The sequence below is a fragment of the Nothobranchius furzeri genome, chromosome 14 (genome assembly GCF_043380555.1).
Source record: "Nothobranchius furzeri strain GRZ-AD chromosome 14, NfurGRZ-RIMD1, whole genome shotgun sequence".
NCBI lineage: Eukaryota > Metazoa > Chordata > Actinopteri > Cyprinodontiformes > Nothobranchiidae > Nothobranchius > Nothobranchius furzeri.
Window position 1 is genome coordinate 36,168,614 of NC_091754.1, and position 20,182 is coordinate 36,188,795.

Consider the following 20,182-nt stretch of genomic DNA (forward strand, 5'->3'; position numbering starts at 1 on the left):
ATAAATTCTTACTTTTATAAACCTGACTCTTTTCTGAATCAAAACGAAGTGTGTACATTCCCTTGATAAATAAAGAATCCTAGAATCTTCTGATGAACACACAAAGACCAAGCAGGGTTGATATTCTATGTTTAGATAGAGTATCACAGCGTATTGGTCATAAGTAGAGGTAATATACATATTGAGCTCTTAAAGCCCTCAATTTCCTAAACCCTACATGACAACCAATTTTTATTTTTTGTATGTACTATTGCTGTTTTAATTGTGTGTTTGTTTTTATTGGACTTCGTATCTGTATTAAATTTTCTGTTCTATTCTATTGCTGATTTATCTTTTGATGGGTCAAAATATTATGCTAATTTACATTCACTAACTCCAGCTGTCTCTGTAGTTTCTGATTACTCCACCTCCCTCAGCATGCCTCTGTTAAATACCTGCTCTTGACAACGAGTCTTTCCTGCATCATGATCAAATTTTCTCTAAAAACCTGGATTTTTCGTTTCTGACTGAAGTTTGGCAGCAAACATCTGATTATTCTGGTCTGATTGAATTCTGCCCAATTGGTTATTCATCCCTTAGCCAGCCTCTGGGTTCTGGTAGAGGCAGTGGCGGTTCTACATGGAATTACTCCCCGGGCGAGACATCCCTTGAGCGCATTGTTGTTGTTCAGGAGGCAGGTTGTAGGCTGCAGTGCACATTTAACGAATCCTCGCGCTTGAATCATTAAAAAAGGATTCAAGGAATTTATTCGAACCATTCGTTTCAAACTTTCAGCGCTATTTGCTCTGTTAGCAATTAGTTGACCGAATTTAACTGTTGAAATCCCCAGTTAACTGGTTAAAAAAAGATTTAAAACATGCATCCTAGCATGAGAACATACTGCCTTTATCTTTAGCCCATTTCTCCTCTTCTTCTTTTCCTGAATTGGGCACCTGACGGTTTTGGCCTTTTTCTGTCCATCTCGTTTGGCACTTGACTCAATAAACAGGTTTCCAATCATCAATGACAACAACCAGGAGTCATGACTAAACCATTTGACCTTTGTGGGTGACCACAAAATTGTTTTGTTTTTCCTCTTTTTTTCTGGCCATTTCACACAATCCAGAAAAACGTGAAGGATTCATAAGCCTGTATTTATAACATTATGAATTAAATGTGCATTATATGGAAGATCAACAAGGTGTGACTGACTTCAGCCGTCTCATACAGTTGATTCAGACCCCCCCCACCCCCCGTCTGTTTCAATTGGGAGAGACCCAGAGGTGAATTCCCCCGCGTCCCTCCTTATTCTCCTCTTCACACACACGGGGCTCGCCTGAACCATCTCAGTGAGCAGGAGCACCTGTAGCTCTGACAGATAGAAAACCATGTTGCGGCATAGGTTTCTTTCTTTCTTTTTTTTCACTCAGCGATTGTGTGTCCCCTTTGTGTCATGGAAAAATGCCACCCCAGGCAGCCACCCATGCCTTAAACCGCTAGTGGGTAGAGGTGGTGGCCCAGCTGTTGTTTTTAGAGACTATCTTCAGCTCTACAACCTCTGGTTGCTTTGGTTCTTTTGAACTGCAGCTGATTAAAGTTGGGTGTAAGGACCATTTTTACTGTGCTCTGGTTTATTGTCCACCTGGTCCAGTTTAGTGACTCTCTATCCTCCACTCTGAAGCTGCCCAGACTGGAGATTGTTGGTGATTTTAACATTCACATTGATGATGCCTCAGACAACTTTGCCATGAGCTTCTCCAGCCTCATGGACTCCTTCAGCTTTACTTTACCCAGCATGTTTATGGGCCCTCACACACATCAGGGGGCACACTTTGGACCTTGTTTTCACCCTGGGTTTAAATGCTGACAGTTTGTCCTGAGAACATCTATATTTCAGATAATCATTGCATTTTCTTTAAGTTGTAAGTTCCTGTGTCCCCACCCCCTGCTCGCCGTCTGGTTAGTTCTCGTTTTCTTAATGAGAGCACAGCTAGCAATTTTTCTGCTGCTTTTGATCCACCCTGTTCTTCTGATAACGACCCAGATTCCTTAACTTCTCAGTTTAACACTGCCTCTCCATTCTGGATATCTGTCCTGTCAGAACCAGATCAGTTCCTGCAGTGAATCCTACTCCCTGGTTTAATGACAGCATTTGCAGCCTGAAGCACCAATGCAGAAAAATTAAGTGCTTGTGGAAGAAAACCCATCTCCACGTCCATCTGCTGCACCTAAAGGATCTTCTGACAACCTTTAACTCTGCAGTCAGAGACGCTAGGGTTGCCTTTTTCTCCAACCTGGTGTCCCAGAGCAAAGGGAACCCCAAGGTGCTGTTTAACACCATCAGCAGCATCATCTCTCCTGCCTCTCCTACAGCCTCCATCCACTCTGTTACAGACTGTGAGAACTTTCTGTCTTTCTTTGTGGACAAAGTCAATAAGGTTAGATCTAACATCTCTCCTTCAGCCTTATTGCTGCCTCTCCCGACTCCAACCAGGCCCATCATCCTAGATAGCTTTGCTCCTGTTTCTTTGCCTGAGTTAACCAAACTAGTTAACTCTATGAAGACCTCTGCATGCCCCCTCGACATCTGACCCTCATCTTTGTTTAAAAGTGCTTTTCAGTCCATCGGTCCCAGTGTGCTCTCTATAATTAATGCATGTCTGGTCTCTGGTCAGGTCCCTGCTTACTTTAAGAACGCTGTAATCCACCCGCTTCTTAAAAAAACGAGTCTCGACCCCTCTCTCCATCGCAGCTTCAGACCCATCTCTAAACTTCCGTTCATCTCCAAGATCTTGGAAAATGTTGTGGCTAAACAACTCACAGCTGCTCTTGATGAACATAACATCTATGATAGCTTCCAGTCAGGTTTTCGTGGAGCTCATTCTACTGAAACAGCTCTTCTTAGGGTCTCTAATGACCTTCTGACTCACAGTGATGCAGGGGACTGTTCTGTTCTGGTCCTGCTGGAAGCTTACAGGTTCAAGCTCTGCTCAGTTTGTCGCTGTTGTTGTGTCCTTGGGCAAACACTACCTTGTTTGCTGGTAGTGACTCACCTCTGTCAGTGCGCCCCAGGGCAGCTGTGGCTGCAATGTAGCTCATCACCACCAGGATGTGAATGTATGTGTAAATGACTGATTGTGTTGCAAAGCACCTTGGGGGTACCAGGACTCTAGAAGGCGCTATTTCAAATACAGGTCATTTACTATTTATACATTGGCGGCATAGAGACGAGTCCGCAAACAGCAGCACGTTCATAGTAATGCCAGGGCCGAATGGTCGTCCCAGTCCACCTGTGCGCAGCAGGCCCCTGAGGTCCAGTGACCAAAGCCTACTGGTTGTGCAGAACCAGGCTAAAGACCAAAGGTGACAGATCATCTGCTGCTGTGGCCCCCCAGACTCTGGACCTCTCTCCCCCTGAGCCTGAGATCAGTGGACTGATTTCTTATTCTACCTTTGCATGATCCACTGATTTTCCTCTTTGCTGTTCATTTTTTATTACAATTTAAAATGTTTTCCTAATTTTAACCATTTTAATCAGTTTTTTCAAAATATTTTTTAAGTAAAATTTCTCGTTCTTGTGAAGTGCCTTGTGATTTTTATCTCGATAGGCGCTTTATAAAATATTGTTTTCTTTCTTTCTTATAATGTTTATCTTAGCCATCAGAACCAGGACTCTGTGCAAAATGAATTCAAATAAAGGGCAGTTATTTTTTTATTGTAGTGTAGCAATTATTGTTTGGTTCTTTTAATCTTCTGGGCTGAAAGTTTATCTGGTGTTGAAGTAAAAAATCCAGTAATGTTTATTTTAAGTATCATGTTCAACTAACATAACAAAGCAATAACATATATATTGGTTTGCAGCTGACATGTCTGTTTTCTGTTTATTCTAAATGATCAGCTCTGAGCTGGACAGAGAAACCGAGGTTATCAGGTCAGACGTGTGACGTTTACATCCGTAATAAAACTAGAAATAACCAAGCACGATAAAAATCAAGCTGAAACATTCCCTAAATCCTGGAGAGCCAGCCTTCTCGGTCCAGGACTCGAACCTCCATAGAGGATCTGGCTGCTTCCTGTAGCAGCGCGTTCATAGGCCGCCCCGCGCGTCGCTCAGGAGTCTAGCCGGATCCGGGTGGGGGCGCGTGGGGGAGGAGTGGCGCCGATAGGCGGGACGACTGTCAATTGTGTTTTTGTCCTCTTCAAAAGTCCGTGTGTGATTGCTGTGGCTGAAGACACTCGCCAGTGTCTCCTGTGTTTGAGATTCGCTCCGCGGAGACGCATGAGCGGCTCTGTGACGTGGCTGCGCGGCGCGCTGGGTCCGTTCCGCTCTGACACCAGCATGTTCCGGTGGTTCAGTGAGGCTGTAGTCGTTCCGTAGACAGCGGAGGATTCTCAAACCTTTACTTTCCTCCTTCACGGAGGATTTAGACACACCTGGATGTCTGGACCAGCTCGGACTATGGAGTCTAATCCGGACTGGATACGCTGAGGACTTGTTGCGCGTCTCCAGGAAGCGGACCGTTCCCGTTCTCATCCAGGTCTGAACCTGCCTGTGATGCTTGGGTTCAAGCGGCTTTAGATGATAGATTGTGGAGAGCTCAGACTAACAACGAGCCACGAGACTCTGCCCCTGATTGAGGAAACTGAGTTTCTTCCTAACCCGTTCTTTGGCACCCACGCTCAACAAAAGCAAACTTTATCCAGGTCAGACCCCCCAAGTTGTTTGATCCGTCTTCATCTCGCGTGTTTCGAACCGAGGCATTCATCCGTCCATCCACCCATCTCCCGCACCGACATGTCTGAGCGTGATGGATGTGGAGACGGGCTGAGCAGCGACGGAGCGCCGGACTGCATCCCTCCTAGAGCGCCTCGTGGCCGGCGCAGTGGAGTCATCCTTCCCGGACAAGAGACCGACTCCATCCTGCTGGAGAACGTGAAGGCAGCACCGCGCAGGAGCAGCATCATCAAGGTAAAGGACCCCGTCATGTTGTCAGGTTACGCACTTGTTTTTATCTGCTCAAAGCTTCTGAAGGAATGTTTATGTGAACCGCAGGAACACAGCAGGAACGCTCACATTTAACAGGAGGGATTATCCTCCACAGATCGGTGCTCTGGATCCTGGGTCAAGCCTTTTGTTCTGCATCCATCATGGTCTGATTTGTTTTGGTGCACATCTTTGCGGCAGCACGCAGACGGGTTTACTCCTGACAGAGTTCTATTTAAGGTCTTTGGGGAACAGACTGATTGAATACTAATTATCTTCTGTGATCAGATCACATAAGCTCTGGTTTCCCCCGGAGGGAACCCCTGCCCTTCTGACACCGGCAGCTGAAATCATGCTTGTCCCAGATTCACCTGTGCTCAAGTTGCAGATCAGCAGTTTGTGCCTAAGAGCGGATCGCGTTTGAGGTTTTGTTACGTTTCATGTCTAGCATGTCCTCCCAGAAGCCTCTCCACCTCAGGTGATGTGTCTCGTGTGTCTCAGTCAGACCTGCTGGAATGTAAACAAGTGGCCTAGGAGCTTTAGATGGAACTTTCTGAAGTAGGAGCTTAAAAACAAAAAATACACAACATATTTCGACTATATAGTGTCTTTTGATGAATTTGCTTCCATCCCAGTGAAATCAAACTTCACTGGGAAGGTTTTTGTAATATTGAACATCACTGACCCAAGAACAGGTTTATGACCCTCTGAGTCTGTTTCCCAGCTGATGCTGTCAGGTCAACCCCCATATTTCACATTAACTCAAAGGGCAAGGAGGTGTTTGCAGCCGTGCTCTTGTTGTTTCTCAGGTCCAGAGCTGGTTCCATCAGGAGCAGTCTGAACTCTAGACAGCTGGAAGTCTGTGCACAAAACTGCTAATTGTCCAAATTCCTCCACGTGTGCTAACTCCTGTTTATTGTAATGAGAGCAGTACAAGACAGCACACCTGCCACTGATCTGAACCAACAACAGCATAGGGACAGCAGCAGCTCAGGAGGAAGAGCAGGTTGTTCAGCAATCGGAAGGTTTCAGGTTCGATCCCGGCTCCAACCAGAGAATGCTGCTGTTGTGTCCTTGGGCAAGACCAAGACCTCTGGTGGTCAGAGGGACCGGTGGTGCCTGTGTTCATCTGGTCTCATCTCTGTCAGGGCGCCCTAGAGCAGCCGTAGCTGCATCGCAGCTCATCCCCACTCGCGTGTGAATGGGTGAATGACTGTGTTGTGAAGCGCCTTGGGGGGTTGTGGAACTCTAAGAAGGCGCTACACAAATACAGGCCATTTACCATAAATGTTTTGTCATCAACTAGTTTAGTAGTTGAGACCAAGGTGTCTCTCACAGGTCCTGTTAGCTAACCCTAACCCAATCAGAGAAGCGAACAAAGCCACCAAAAAGACTCAGAGTGGACCACGAGACACAAACTGCAGAAGAGACACAGATGAAGAAACAACTTGTGTATTTGTGACCAGATGGCAGAGAACTGAGGTGGGAGTTGAGGGGTCAGTTGCTAATTGCTATTGGCAGTCATGTGATTGGTTGTGGTCTCAGATACCGTGTGTGTGTGTGTGTGTGTGTGTGTGTGTGTGTGTGTGTGTGTTGGGGGAGGGCTAATGCTTTTTGATGCGGGGTATTAGAAGCTGTTTTTTATCCGATGATTAACCTATTTTGATAGTTGCTGTTTGGAGCCTCTGAGCGTAAACGATTGAATTTGTTCCTGCCTGCTGCTTACGAGTTCATCAAACATCAGGTTAGTTTCTAAAAGAGTCTAAGTGTTGATGAATGCCCTTAAACAAATGCAGCTGAACCCAAAAGTCACGTCAGAGCCCCGCATGGCACCACGTTCTAAATGCTGCTCCCACTGACTGGAAATTTGGGGGGAAACATACAAAACATGTCTGGATTCAATTTTTCAATTGCAAAAAAGAGCTATTAGAATAATAAATAAAGCTGGATATAGGGAGTCCACAAACCAATTTTTTGTAGTATCAGCTATGTTAAAATTTAAGGACATTATTTATCTTAAAACTTTAGAAATGATGTATAGAGTGGTGAAAAAGAATGTTCCAATTTGTATTTTAAGTATGTTTAAATTAAGAGATGGAAAATATGATTTGAGGGGGTCTTATATGTTTGAAATACCTAAAGTGAGAACTAATGCTAAGTATAGATGTGTGTCGGTTTTGGGAGTGAAGTTATGGAATGGACTTAATGATGAACTGAATACGTGTTGTTCTTTGTCATTTTTCAAGAAAAATGTAAAAATTTGCATATTCCAAAGTTATAGAAACTTAGTTTGATGTCTAACCTTGTGTTGATTTGGTTTCTTGATTTATCACTGCTTTTTCTTTAAATGTTATGCATCTTAGCTATCAGCACTATTTTTTTTCTCTCTTGGTTAAGGATTTGAGTATCTCTGTGGGAGTTAAGGATAGGCTAATTATAAGCAACTAGGCTTCAACCTATTCCTTTTTTCAGTTGCTTGATTACTTTTATGTAAAACTGATCAATTGTTGTTGACCGAACAAAATATCATATCATATCATCATCATCATATTCGGTCTGACTGACCGTGGCACATCTTCGTTGTTTCCATTTATCTTCTATTTAGTTTTATGTTGTCCATCCTTCTTTGGGCCAGAAAAAGCCAGTCTCTTCATCACAGTTAGTACGTATGCACGGCCTCCGCTACCTTGGCCCGTGAACATCCATGCTGTTGGGATTACACGGCCAGGAGGAACCAGTGAGTAGAATTAGAAGCTAACCGTTAGTAACCATTAGCATTGTTTCTGTTGGCCAGTCAGAGGAGAGACATTTTCATGTCATGAATACATATTTCAGTCGTTTTCAGCTCACTAACCTCTCCAACAAACCTCCACCCCCTGAAACAGGATCATGCAAACCCACAAGTAGCAACTTCACTGGAGTCATTTAACATTTTACTTCTACACCTTACATTTCAAGAGAAACCTTGTTATGAGTTTTATTTTTATTTGCAAACAAGCAAACAAAAAAAAAACATAAATGGCACCGTCCAGATGGAGTGAATATGATTGTGACTAGATCATTTACCCTTCTGCCACGTGATCCGTCACACACTACGCACCCTAGTGCAGCTATCCTGGATAAAGTGAGTGTTTTCATTATCTTCAAATGTAGAGGCCATATATTTTGTAATTGTAGCATATTTTAGGATTAGAGGTGACATGAGTTGCTGTTGTAAAGGCTTTGATGGGACGCTTGATGAGATACAAGTAGAAATGCACACTTGTTGCTGCATACCTGATGGAGAGACTGACGTTCATGTAGCTGATGGCTTAGACTGGCATCTCTTTGTAGCTCTACTTTGATGGTAGAGTCGCTCAACTACAGTTTCTAAATGAAGTTTCAGCTCTTAAGTGTGTTTTTATGTATAACAGAAAAGACTGATGCACTTATGAGCAGGAAGTGGTTGCATTTGGTTTAGATCTGTCAAGTTTATCTGTGGAGACTTTAGGTTCTCTTCTGTAATCAGACTCATAGACATATTTTAGAGCATGGCACAGGTTTGGATATGAGTGGGAACCTTCTGGGACTTGGATAGGATTGTGAGATTGGGCTTAACCACTCCTTTCTCAGTACTGCCTTTGAAGCAGTAGGAAGGGCGACGGTGGCGCAGGAGTTAAGTGCTCGCCCCGTAATCGGAAGGTTGCAGGTTCGAGCCCCGCTCAGGCTGTCGCTGTCGTTGTGTCCTTGGGCAAGACACTTAACCCACGTTGCCTGGTGGTGGTCGGAGGGACCGGTGGCGCCAGTGCTCGGCAGCCTCGCCCCTGTCAGTGTGCCCCAGGGCAGCGGTGGCTACATCGTAGCTCATCCCTACCAGTGTGTGAATGTGTGTGTGAATGGGTGAATGACTGATTGTGTTGTAAAGCACCTTGGGGTGTTCCAGGACTCTAGAAGGCGCTATATCAAATACATGCCATTTACCATTTTACCAAGCAGATGCGTTTTTTCACACCTTTGTCCTCACGATTCAGCAGGGACAGATTTGTGTCCATGAAGTCTCTAAAATGATCCAGCAGTCTGTCACCTTTTGACCCCTGATGCCAGGAATAATTTCCTGCTCATCTAGTTTTATAATAAGAAAATAATTGTGTGTTAAGGCCCCGCTGCTGCTGTGGGACACACAAAGACGAGGGCATTTTCTTCAATCAGAGCATCTTACTAACGAGGAGGAGAAAGTATGTTAAGCTCTGTATATTTTAGAAATTAGGTGATTCTTTGAGAGTTTCCAGATTCCCAAAAATACTTGGATACTAAAGACTCTCCACTGGTATTCAGGGTTGGTTTCCCTCACTCAGATCTTGTGATCTGGGCCTCAGTGATAGAAGCTTGAATGGGCGCCAGATGCCACATTACGTTTAAGAGGGAGTTACAGGAACGTTAATCTCAATCAAGTTAAACATATTAGGATAAGGTTGTTATTTTAATTTCCCCCAGCGACCCTCCTCTGCCATTATAGCTCACAGCTTACTGTGTAACAGGCCATAAGGCAGACATGAGGCCAAGGGGAGCAGTGTGGGATTACCGGTGAATGAAAACACACACACACACACACACACACACACACACACACACACACACACACACACACACACACACACACACACACACACACACACACACACACACACACACACACACACACACACACACACACTGGTTTGAGAATGAGGATCAGAGGACGTCCTGAGCTAGAGCGGACATCTCTGACAGGCTGATTTGTCGACCGAGCCCAGAGGGTCGTCTCTTTCCGATGCTGTTTTGTTGTAGCTCAGAACCTTGATGGCGCACAACTTAGTTGTCAGTTGTTGGAGTCACTGTAGGGATTCCAGACTTCCCCAAATGTATGGTCTAAAACAGAAAGAAAGAAAAATAAAGCCACAAAAAGCCAATCATGATGTTCTTTTAAAAATATTAATCTGTTTAATTTAAGATCTTTCAGTTTTGTAGCTTCTAAAGTCGTGACTATAGCATGTGTGAAGAGACAACGTGTAGTTTTTACTGTTAATCTCTGGAAATACTTTGGGGACTTTGGGTTGGCCTCTCAAATCTCTGGTGCTGAGGTCACTGAGGTGGTTAAAAAGCTCCTCTGTGGCAAGGCTCCAGGGGTGGATGAGATCTGCCCGGAGTTCCTTAAGGCTCTGGATGTTGCTGGATGTTGTGGGGCTGTGTTGGCTGACGCGGCTCTGCAATATCTCGTGGACATCAGGGGCAGTCCCACTGGACTGGCAGACCGGGGTGGTGGTCCCCTTATTTAAAAAGGGGGACCGCAGGGTGTGTTCCAACTACAGGGGGATCACACTCCTGAGCCTTCCTGGTAAGATCTATCCGGGAGTTCTGGAGAGGAGGGTCTGTCGGATTGCTGAACCTCAGATTCAGGAGGAGCAATGTGGTTTTCGTCCTGGCCGTGGAACACTGGACCAGCTCTATGCCCTTAGCGGGCATCCTGGAGGGTGCGTGGGAATTTGCCCAACCAGTCTACCTGTGTTTTGTGGATTTGGAGAAGGCGTTTGACCGCGTCCCTCGGGGGTCCTGTGGAGGGTACTCCGGGAGTATGGGGTGCCAGGCCCTCTGATACGGGCTGTTAGGTCCTTGTATGACCGGTGTCAGAGCTTGGTCCACATTGCCAGCTGTAAGTCGGGCTCGTTCCCAGTGAGAGTTGGACTCCGCCAAGGATGTCCTTTGTCACCGATTCTGTTCATAACCTTTATGGACAGGATTTCTAGGCATAGCCAAGGTGTGGAGGGCATCTGTTTTGGTGGCCTGAGGATCAGGTCTCTGCTTTTTGCAGATGATGTGGTCCTGTTGGCTTCATCAGAACGTGATCTTCAGCTTTCGCTGGAGCAGTTTGCAGCCAAGTGTGAAGCAGCTGGGATGAGAATCAGCTCCTCTAAATCTGAGACCATGGTCTTGATTCATAAAAGGGTAGAATGCCTTCTCCGGGTCAGGGATGAGGTCCTGCCCCAAGTGGAGGAGTTTAAGTATCTCGGGGTCTTGTTCACGAGTGAGGGAAAACTGGAGCGTGAGATCGACAGGCGGATTGGTGCTGCATCTGCAGTGATGTGGGCGTTGTACCAGTCTGTTGTGGTGAAGAGAGAGCTGAGTCAGAAGACAAAGCTCTCGATTTACCGGTCGATCTACGTTCCGACCCTCACCTATGGTCATGAGCTTTGGGTAGTGACCGACAGAACGAGATCACGGATACAAGCGGCCAAAATGAGTTTTCTCCGAAGAGTGGCTGGACTCTTCCTCAGAGATAGGGTGAGAAGCTCAGTCATTCAGGAGGGGCTCGGAGTAGACCCGCTGCTCCTCCACATCAAGAGGAGCCAGTTGAGGTGGCTCAGGCATCTGGTCAGGATGCCTCCTGTAAGCCTCCCTGGGTACGTCCAACCGGGAGGAGACCTAAAGGTAGACCCAGGACATGGTGGAGGGACTATGTCTCTCACCTGGCCAGGGAACGCCTTGGGATTCCCCCGGAGGAGCTGGCCCAAGTGACTGGGGAGAGGGAAGTCTGGGCCTCTCGCCTTAGGCTGCTGCCCCGCGACCCGACTCCGGATAAGCGGATGAAAATGGATGGATCTCTGGAAATATCCATCAAAATGTTGTTGAAAGTGAATTTAATTGATGCCCAATCATTAAAAAATATATAACCATAGAAATCAGGTCTAAAATATGTGGGAGCGGGTCTAAGTCTCTGGGTGACGGCATATTAGAAAATGATTTATTAAATTGTGCTCGTTGTAAGTGTTATAAACATCGTTACTTTAGAGGAAAGTGGGAAATGTCTGAAAGGTGACTTAGATATCGAAGGTTTTTGGTGTGCAAAACTCTAAATGGTGAAATGTAAAATCAGCTGAGCAGCAAACAATAGGTTAATTATTTCAACAACTTCAAATGTTAAAGTGAAAGTCTCATTAGTTGTCACATACTGGTGAAATTTTTTCTCCACAGTAGACCCATCTCCTGGGGGAGTGGTGAGCTGCAGACACGGCTGCACTCGGGAACCATTTGGTGGTTTAACCAAGCCCCCATAATTCAGGTCTGGATGTGAAGCAATTCCAGAAGTACCAAAAATTGCAGTTCCAACCTCATCCACTAGGGGCTGGTGTCAGAAGCGAGCAATTCCTCATTGACTCCCATGTTAAAAATACCAATTTCACAGCAGAAATAAACATGTTTACAGCCTGGTACCAAAACATGTTTTTTGTTTAAATGGTCTAATTTACACTCATGACAACTCTGAGGGGGGTGAATTATTATTAAAAGCCTAAAATTCTGTATAACTAATGAGCATCCGACCCACGTGACCACAGAGCTAGCTCCGGGGAAAGGCCTCAGTAGAGCCTCGGCCTGGCCTGGAAACTGTTTCGTCATTTTCAGTCTCTCAACTTAGACAATTAGTTGTAGCGTTTGTGCGTTCTTTTTTGGATATTTTTTGTGCAATTGTTGGACAAAATGACTCGCTGTGGCATTAATTGCACTAATAGAGTGTCCAAGGAGTCTCCACTTCATTTTTTTCGGTAAGTAAAATTATATTTATGTATTTTAGGTCACTGCCGAGCTGAGCTTAGATTTTAACATGTACTGTTTGACCATGAAATTTAAATGTAATAGGGTAAAACCCAGTGCATTTAACATGACGCTGCACTTTAGAAAATGGGTTGAAATATGACATGTTGGTGGAGCTGGGTTCCGACAATCGGTGTGGTCCCCTCCCTTCAGCGGCAGCTCGGTGCATCCCTGACCGCAGTGGCGCCTGTTGGGTTCACGGCTGCTGGCTTGTGGAGCTCTCGGGAGACCTCTGTGTTCTACCCGGTTCACCCCAGCGGTCAGCGCGGCATATCTGTGACTCAGAAGCTCCGGTGTTGTGCACAGATAGCTCCGGTTGTAGCTAGGTAGCTACCTCCAGACCCCTGAATCCCTCTGTCAGCGCTTCTCCTCAGGAACGTCAACGCACAACCTTCTCCTCCACTGACTCAGTGATGAAGGAGACGGATTTAATGCAACATGACTGTTCAGACTGTAGTCGCTTTCAAAAACATCAGATGCGTATTGGAATCAGTACCACATATGAAAGTGACATGGATTGATTTTTTAAAAATCAGATCTAATCAGATATAGATCGCATATGGGGGAAAAAAATCAGATTTGATGCGCTTTTGCCTGCAGTGTGAACATTGCCTTAGACGCCATATTTCCTTCTGTCAGCTCGGGGTCCTGCACCTGTCGATGACATCACACTAGATGACTGGCTGGACGTACGACTTATGAAAGTTTCGTTACCATGTTCAGAAACATTTAGGCAGTAGGAAACGTGAATTAAATAAAACTTTCCAAAAGATGTGTGAATGAAAAAGAGATGTAATACATTTTGGCTGAGTGGTGTTGCCGTAGTATGATGACATCATCTGCAGGTGCAGGACTGCGAGCAGATCCAGAAACTTCAGCACCAGAAAAGTACAGCGGCATTGCATTTTTCTGATGGAATTAACTGAAAGACCATCAAAGTCTGAGGAGTCACGGCGAGGTTGCGTGCTTTCTGCTTCACAGGCGACGACATTTACCATAATGTTTTTTTTAAACTAGCAGCAGTCAGTGAAATGAACATATTGCCCCCTAGCACCAGGAAGCTTCACACTGCCACTTTATTAGGAACATATTTTTTAATTCTGGGGAATGTGTAAAACTTCCTTTCTGATAAAATTCTGTTTAGATAAACTCACAGCGTGGTTCGGGAGCCGTGTTGCTATGAAGAGTTCTCCTGGCACATCTGGCAGCTTTAAACATCTGTTATGATAAGTAATCACACCAAAGGAAGAGTTATTTACACGTGGGAGCCGCTGATTGAGCTAGCCAAAGTCCAGCTAATGCCTGCTGTAAGTCCCCAAATCCTTCATGGCTTCACAAACGTCTCAGATGTAGGGCAGGAGAAACACACAGATGTTTACACTGCTCCTTCCTCCATTGTCATAGAAAATGTCGCAAATGGGGTCATTAAGATGGTAAATGAAGCACTGACAAGGACAGCAGTCTGTAGCCCATCAGGGTTTCTGCTGGAGGTTGTTCTGGAGAGATAAACCTAAGGTGAAGGTTGTAATGAATTAAATTACAGGTTATTTAATGAGCCATAAGGCGTAGGATTCCATAGGAAATATGAAATCCACCTTATGGATCTGTGAGGTTATTTGAACCAGAAGATTGGACCTTTTTAATGCAGGGATTAGATAACAGCTTTGTATTCACTCAGAGACAACAGAAGAGAGAGTCAAGTTTAAAAGTTAAGAATTTTATTACTAACAAATTAAACTAGACTGACTTTAAGCACTAAATGTATGGTGTAACTAAGGTGGATGAGACGGTGAATGGATGACGTGTGATGTTGATCAGAACCAGCAAATCCGAAGCTGTGATTAGTTCTGATGGGAACTGAAGGTGATGTCTTCGCATTTAGCTTTGGTTAGGAGATTCATAAACACATTCGACGCCATTTGCCGGTCTACCTACCCTTCAGGAAAACCCCTTTAGGTCAGGAATGTCGAGGTCCAGCTTGACCTTTTCTGGAACCGAGCTGGTAGGAAAAGCAGCGGTTGCCAATCAGTCCAGTCTGTGAGATACTTCCGGGTCGCGACAATTTGTTGGCGTCTGGTGAGACCCGAGCCTGGGTCTTGATGGTTCAGCTTTTATTCTGAAAGGAAACGTTGCAGCAGTTGGAACAGCAACAGATTTTATCCAGCTTGTCGTTGGTTCTTTCGGCTGAAGAGGAAAGTTACGGATTGGCCTCTCCGACAACTTCTCTGGAACGCTTTGAACTGGCGTTAAAGATGACGTGGGCATAGTTTTATACTTCGGATGTTTTGTTTTATGGTCGAATGAAAAGATGACAGATTTACCAAACATCACCAAAACCACTCCTCCGTCAGATCTGGCAGATTCTGATTGGATCAGTGAAAGTAATGTGTCATGTCTTTAAACGCTACGTGAGATCAGTCCTAGTGGAACATTTAAAGTCATATTACTTATTATATTCTATAGGATCATAATAAAGTAATTAATATTTTGATTTCACAGATTGGTCACATCTTATTTATTGACTAACATTTTGATGGATTAGCTTTATTAAAATAGAGTTCTTTGATTAATTAAAAGAAAAGAGTTCATTCTTCATTCTTCTGTTGAGCTGAAAATAAGCAGGTTAGAAGGAATGCATGAGACCTTGAGACCATATCTCATGCAGACTAGTCCTGTTTCAGAGGAGGGGAAAAACAGTCATTTCATTCCGTTACAAGGTGAAGCAACTGAAGAAAGAAGCAACAAACCTTTCAGAATGGCAGTTTTTCCTCTAGCTTATTGTCATTTTTTGCAATGAAACATTTTTAAGAAAGAGTAAAAGTGTTCCAGTAGAACTCACAAGGAAATGCATGTGGTTTTCCTGCCAGTCTCCTTTAGAAGGATAAATAAGCTGGATGAATATTTTTATTTCGAAACATTTGTCATGCCAGATGAAGGAGAAGAAGAGAGGAGCTTCAGGTCAGTTTGTACTTTTGTAGCTTTGGTCATTAATTTCCTGTAGGATATGAAAAGAAGCGTTCCGCTGCAGGTGACTTAAGATCCATTTCCACCAGTGATCAGCGGGAGAGCCCAGTTGTTTTCAGAATAACCCGGGATATCAAACCCACGCGCTAAGCTCCAGAAAGAATCGGACACAGGCTGGGCTGTGCTCTCAGACAAGTTTAAATAAACCAGCAGTGTGTGTCAGACACACTCGGATTTCATACGCTCAGCCTGAGTCACTGAGCACGCCTGAACACGTTATATAATAATATTGACTGTGAAATAAAGCACAGCTCGATCCTGTGCATGATAACATGGAACAGTTGCAGGGATACCGGAGGTGATTATGTGCATGGACGCAAAACGTGAAACATTTTTCTGTTCCATTTGTCCACCCCCTCAAGCTCTGTGTGAAAAATGTTAACCACGTTGGGTACGGGGGTGGGGAGTAGAATTAGGCAGAGGTGCCCCACACCCACTTAGCCAGCTACTGTAAAAGCATGTCATAAACCACCTAGACCACACCGACGTTAACAATAATAAAAAACATTTACAGCCCAGGCCTTATGTTCATTCTTCTTCCTGAAAAGACCTGAAAAAGTTAATGGACTGGGAAACTGAAGTCTAGATATTGCAGACCTGCCAAACTGTACGCATTTTTGCGTAGCCACTACGCAATTTGGCATCTATTTACGCTGGTACGACTCACCCCTATAAACTACGCAAAAAGCTGCGGATACGCGAGTTGAGTTCTGTGGCCAATATGCATGTGTGGTACTCATGTCTGACAACACGACTCAGCGGCGTGGTGAAGAAGTTTAAGCCAATCATCATAGAGAAGCAGAGAAAAACTATCCGGCCTAACCTATAGCGTAACACCCCCCGCCCCCCTCCTCCCTGCTTCGTCCTGTCCGCTGCTCATCTCTTCCTCTCAGAGGCGGAGCTGGCCTAAATGGCGCCCTGTGCGAGATCCCCCGTGACGCCCCCCCCCCCCACACACACACACACAAGAAAAGAAATTACACCTACAACTTTGTTTCAAATTGCGTGGAGTGTTTTATATATAACAACGGTTGCTAACTGAATACGACATCAAGCTCCTGGCCACCTTTTCACCACTTGTCAAAGTTCTACTGAAATAGTGATGATGACAACACCTGCCATCGCCTTCATTCCTGGGAAATATGAAAGTAGTAGGCACCTTGGTAGGTCCTCCTCGAACTAGCTCTGTGTGTATGCTGTCGGTAATTGGTGATGGCCACTTGGCTGGGTCTGAAGAAAGAGGCTCATCATCACCTTCAATGGGACTCATTGGTTGATCGTTCAGGCTTCTCTATTGACAGAAAACAGAAGCGTAACTCAACACATTGCTATGTGGACCATTTCACATATTCTATTAAAATACAATATGTGGCATTCAAATTTCTCTAATGTTTGCAGGACACACACACACACACACACACACACACACACACACACACACACACACACACACACACACACACACACACACACACACACACACACACACACACACACACACACACACACACACACACACACACACACACACACACACACACACACACACACACACACACACACTTGTGCAAAACTTACCTGACATATCTTGTTGGGGAGATGTGGCAGCTGGCTGTCCCTCATCAAGTTCACATATACTGGTAAGTCTCTCTATTGACAGAAAATGGAAGCATAACTCACCACATTGCTATATGGAACAATTCCCATATTCTGTGAAAATACTATTTAAATGTCTATAGCTAAATGTTTGCTGGACACACACACATGTGCAAAACCCACCTAAAGTATCTTCCTGCGGAGATGTGGTGCCAGCAGACTGTTCCTCAGTGGCAGCTGATGTCATCCCAAAATATCTGTGTAGGGCTCCTGATGTTGCATAAAACAAACAATACAATCTTCATGTCACGTCTGTTGCTTAAGCATTTTAATTAACATCTTACAATGAGCATTTACAGTTTTCAGCAGTGGTGGAAAGAATTCTGAAAATCTGTACTCAAGTACAAGTACTGTTACATTGCTAAAATATTACTCATTTACAAGTAAAAGTACTGGTGTTAGAGAAATATTCAAGTAAAAGTACAAATTATTCATAAAAACCTCAGAGTATTATTTATTTTTAACGGCTGATGTCACCATCACTTCTCCAGACTGGGGCTGCCTGGAAATTGTGTGTTTTCCTTTACCAAAAGTTAAAACACCAACAATCTATTATTCATTAATAATTGATAAAATACAAAACAAGTGTTTTTCCCTAATTTTTTGTCATTTTAAGTTTTTATTTCCTTATTCAGCAAATGTCTCCGGCAGACAAAGAACTAAATGACCAGAGGAGCCACAACTATTGATTAAATATCCATGAATCCATTTTAACTGGTTAAATTCTTCAACTCTCCCACGCTGCTTCAAGGTCACTGTGAGTTAACATAGCTGCGGTGTGCTGTGCAGCACACTTAACGCAACACGATGACATCATCGACTTGTACAGTGCTGAAAGGCGAGACAGTCTCAACTTTCAGCTAAAAAAGACCGCTCTAGCTATTATAGTTTTTATTTTATGGCAGTTTACAGTATAAACGGGATCTTACTAGCAGGGCACCTCCAGCGGCCCGCTGCCGCTCCGTTTTTCGTGGGGTAAATAATACGTAGCTCATTTCCCGAGTCCAAATAGAAAGGCGAATGGCGCCGGCGCGAGACCTGCTGCCCGCCGTCAATGTATTTCAGCAAAATTCTCAAAGACTTATTTTAATTTGATAGCGTTTGGTTATCATCCTTTCGGTTTTCCACTCTTAGCTTTTCATGAAAGCTCATTTGACAAAGAAAAAGTTAGCGGTTGGAAGTAGTTCTAAATACATGCAACGTAAGAAGCTAGCAAAAGACATTTGAAGGGATCAACATAGCACCATGCAAAACGTACAGATTAGAGAGGTTAGTTAATCAATAAGTTGGGGGACAGGCAAGAAAAATACCAACTAAATAATAAAGAGACGCATACCTGCATCTTTTCCTCGTTTCTCCTCCTCTTTTCTTTTTTTCCGAAATTGGGCACCAGATGGCTTCGACCGCTTCTTCTCCATCATGTTTGTGAGCGGTGATATGTGAAACGGTACCTGTATCCCTCCATCATCACTCTCCGAGATCCCTCCGCCCCCCACCTGATGAAGGGTGCTATAGAGCGCACCACAGAGGCGCGGCGGACACAAGGGGGCTCAATAAAATCCCAATATAAACGCAAACAATGACTTTGTTGTGCTTTTATTACAGAAATATTATTATTATCATCACTCATCACTATTATTATTATGAAGAACATGTGATTTCTATGTTTTGTTGATGTATCGGTTGATGGAAGAAAAAATAAATAAAATAAAAAAAAATAAATAAATAAAAGAAATTAAATGCCGCCCCCTCCAGACTGCCGCCCTGTTCGGCCGCATATGCTGCACATATCAAGCTCCGCCACTGCTTCCTCTGGTTCGCCACTTGCTGCTGTTCTGTTAAGGTAAACTGTGTGTGTGTGTGTGTGTGTGTGTTTGCCTTCATCCATTGCAGATAGATTTGGCCTGTATATAAGGAGGAATGTGATTATTTATACAGTTTAAACATGCAGCCATTATTTTCTTTCGCAGCTCGTTTTGCAACTCATGCTATGGCAGATGAGGGAGAGGCAGACAGGGAGGGATTGGTTAGCAGACCTGCCAAAAAGAAGAGGGTCCATGTGTCTCAGAAGTTTTCATCCAAATATCAAGAACAGTGGCCATGCTTGCGACCCTCTTAACAACCTCACCATGCATTTTGCACAATCTGCAATTATGGTGTTGACATAAGCCACCAGGGAGCTGCAGGTAATTAGTAAATTAGCCCTGGTGATGTGTGCAGATGTGCTTTAAGCCAATTTAATATTACATTCTTGAGAACAGAAACACTTATTGCAATTTACAAAATAAATAATTACTGTTAAATACATATAAATGTTTTTTTTATTAATTTGTATAGAAATAATTTAATGCAAGTAACTTGTATAAGCACAAATATTGTATAAGGAAACTTTAGAGTTTTACTGTTTAATATCAAAATACATGGTACTTTGGAGTCAGGTCAAACAATAAAAATGTCTATAACCTGTGTGTGTGTGTGTGTGTGTGTAAAAATTTCCATCCAGTGAATGGGGAGATTACAGCGTGAAAAGCAATGCAGTTGCAAAAGTCTGTGAAAAACGCCACACAAGTGGTACTCAAAAAATGTTGACAAGGTTGGCAGGTCTGAAATTGAAATGTTTGGTGCCTAATGACCATCACTCAGTTCTGTTTCTGACTGATGTGAGTTTCATTCTGCTCTCAGAAAGAGACTGGCCTGCTGATCCCTCTCCATGCACTTCCTTTATGCATCTGAACTCCTAAACTTCCCAGTTCTAAGTTCAGGCTGCCGTTAAACTCCACTTGGACCTGACCCTCTCTCTGTTCCCTTTTGCATTGTTCTCGCTGTGCTCTGACTGAATCATGCCGTACCAGTGTTTTGTTTGCACCACACTCCTGGAAACTGGTCAAGTGTAATGACAATGCTTCTCCTGTGATGGTGTGTTTCTGAGGGCTC

At 44.1% G+C, this 20,182-nt stretch overlaps 1 protein-coding gene across 1 annotated transcript in view; it reads left to right on the plus strand.

Moving 5' to 3' along the window:
• The first annotated feature begins 3,955 nt into the window (after nucleotides 1-3,955).
• plcl1 (phospholipase C like 1) overlaps nucleotides 3,956-20,182 on the plus strand; it is a 228,117-nt gene continuing 211,890 nt past the window's right edge. The window contains exon 1 of the mRNA XM_054746563.2: nucleotides 3,956-4,948. Coding sequence (XP_054602538.1) covers nucleotides 4,559-4,948 — 390 coding nt within the window. The 5' untranslated portion in view covers nucleotides 3,956-4,558. The remainder of the gene's footprint in view (nucleotides 4,949-20,182) is intronic.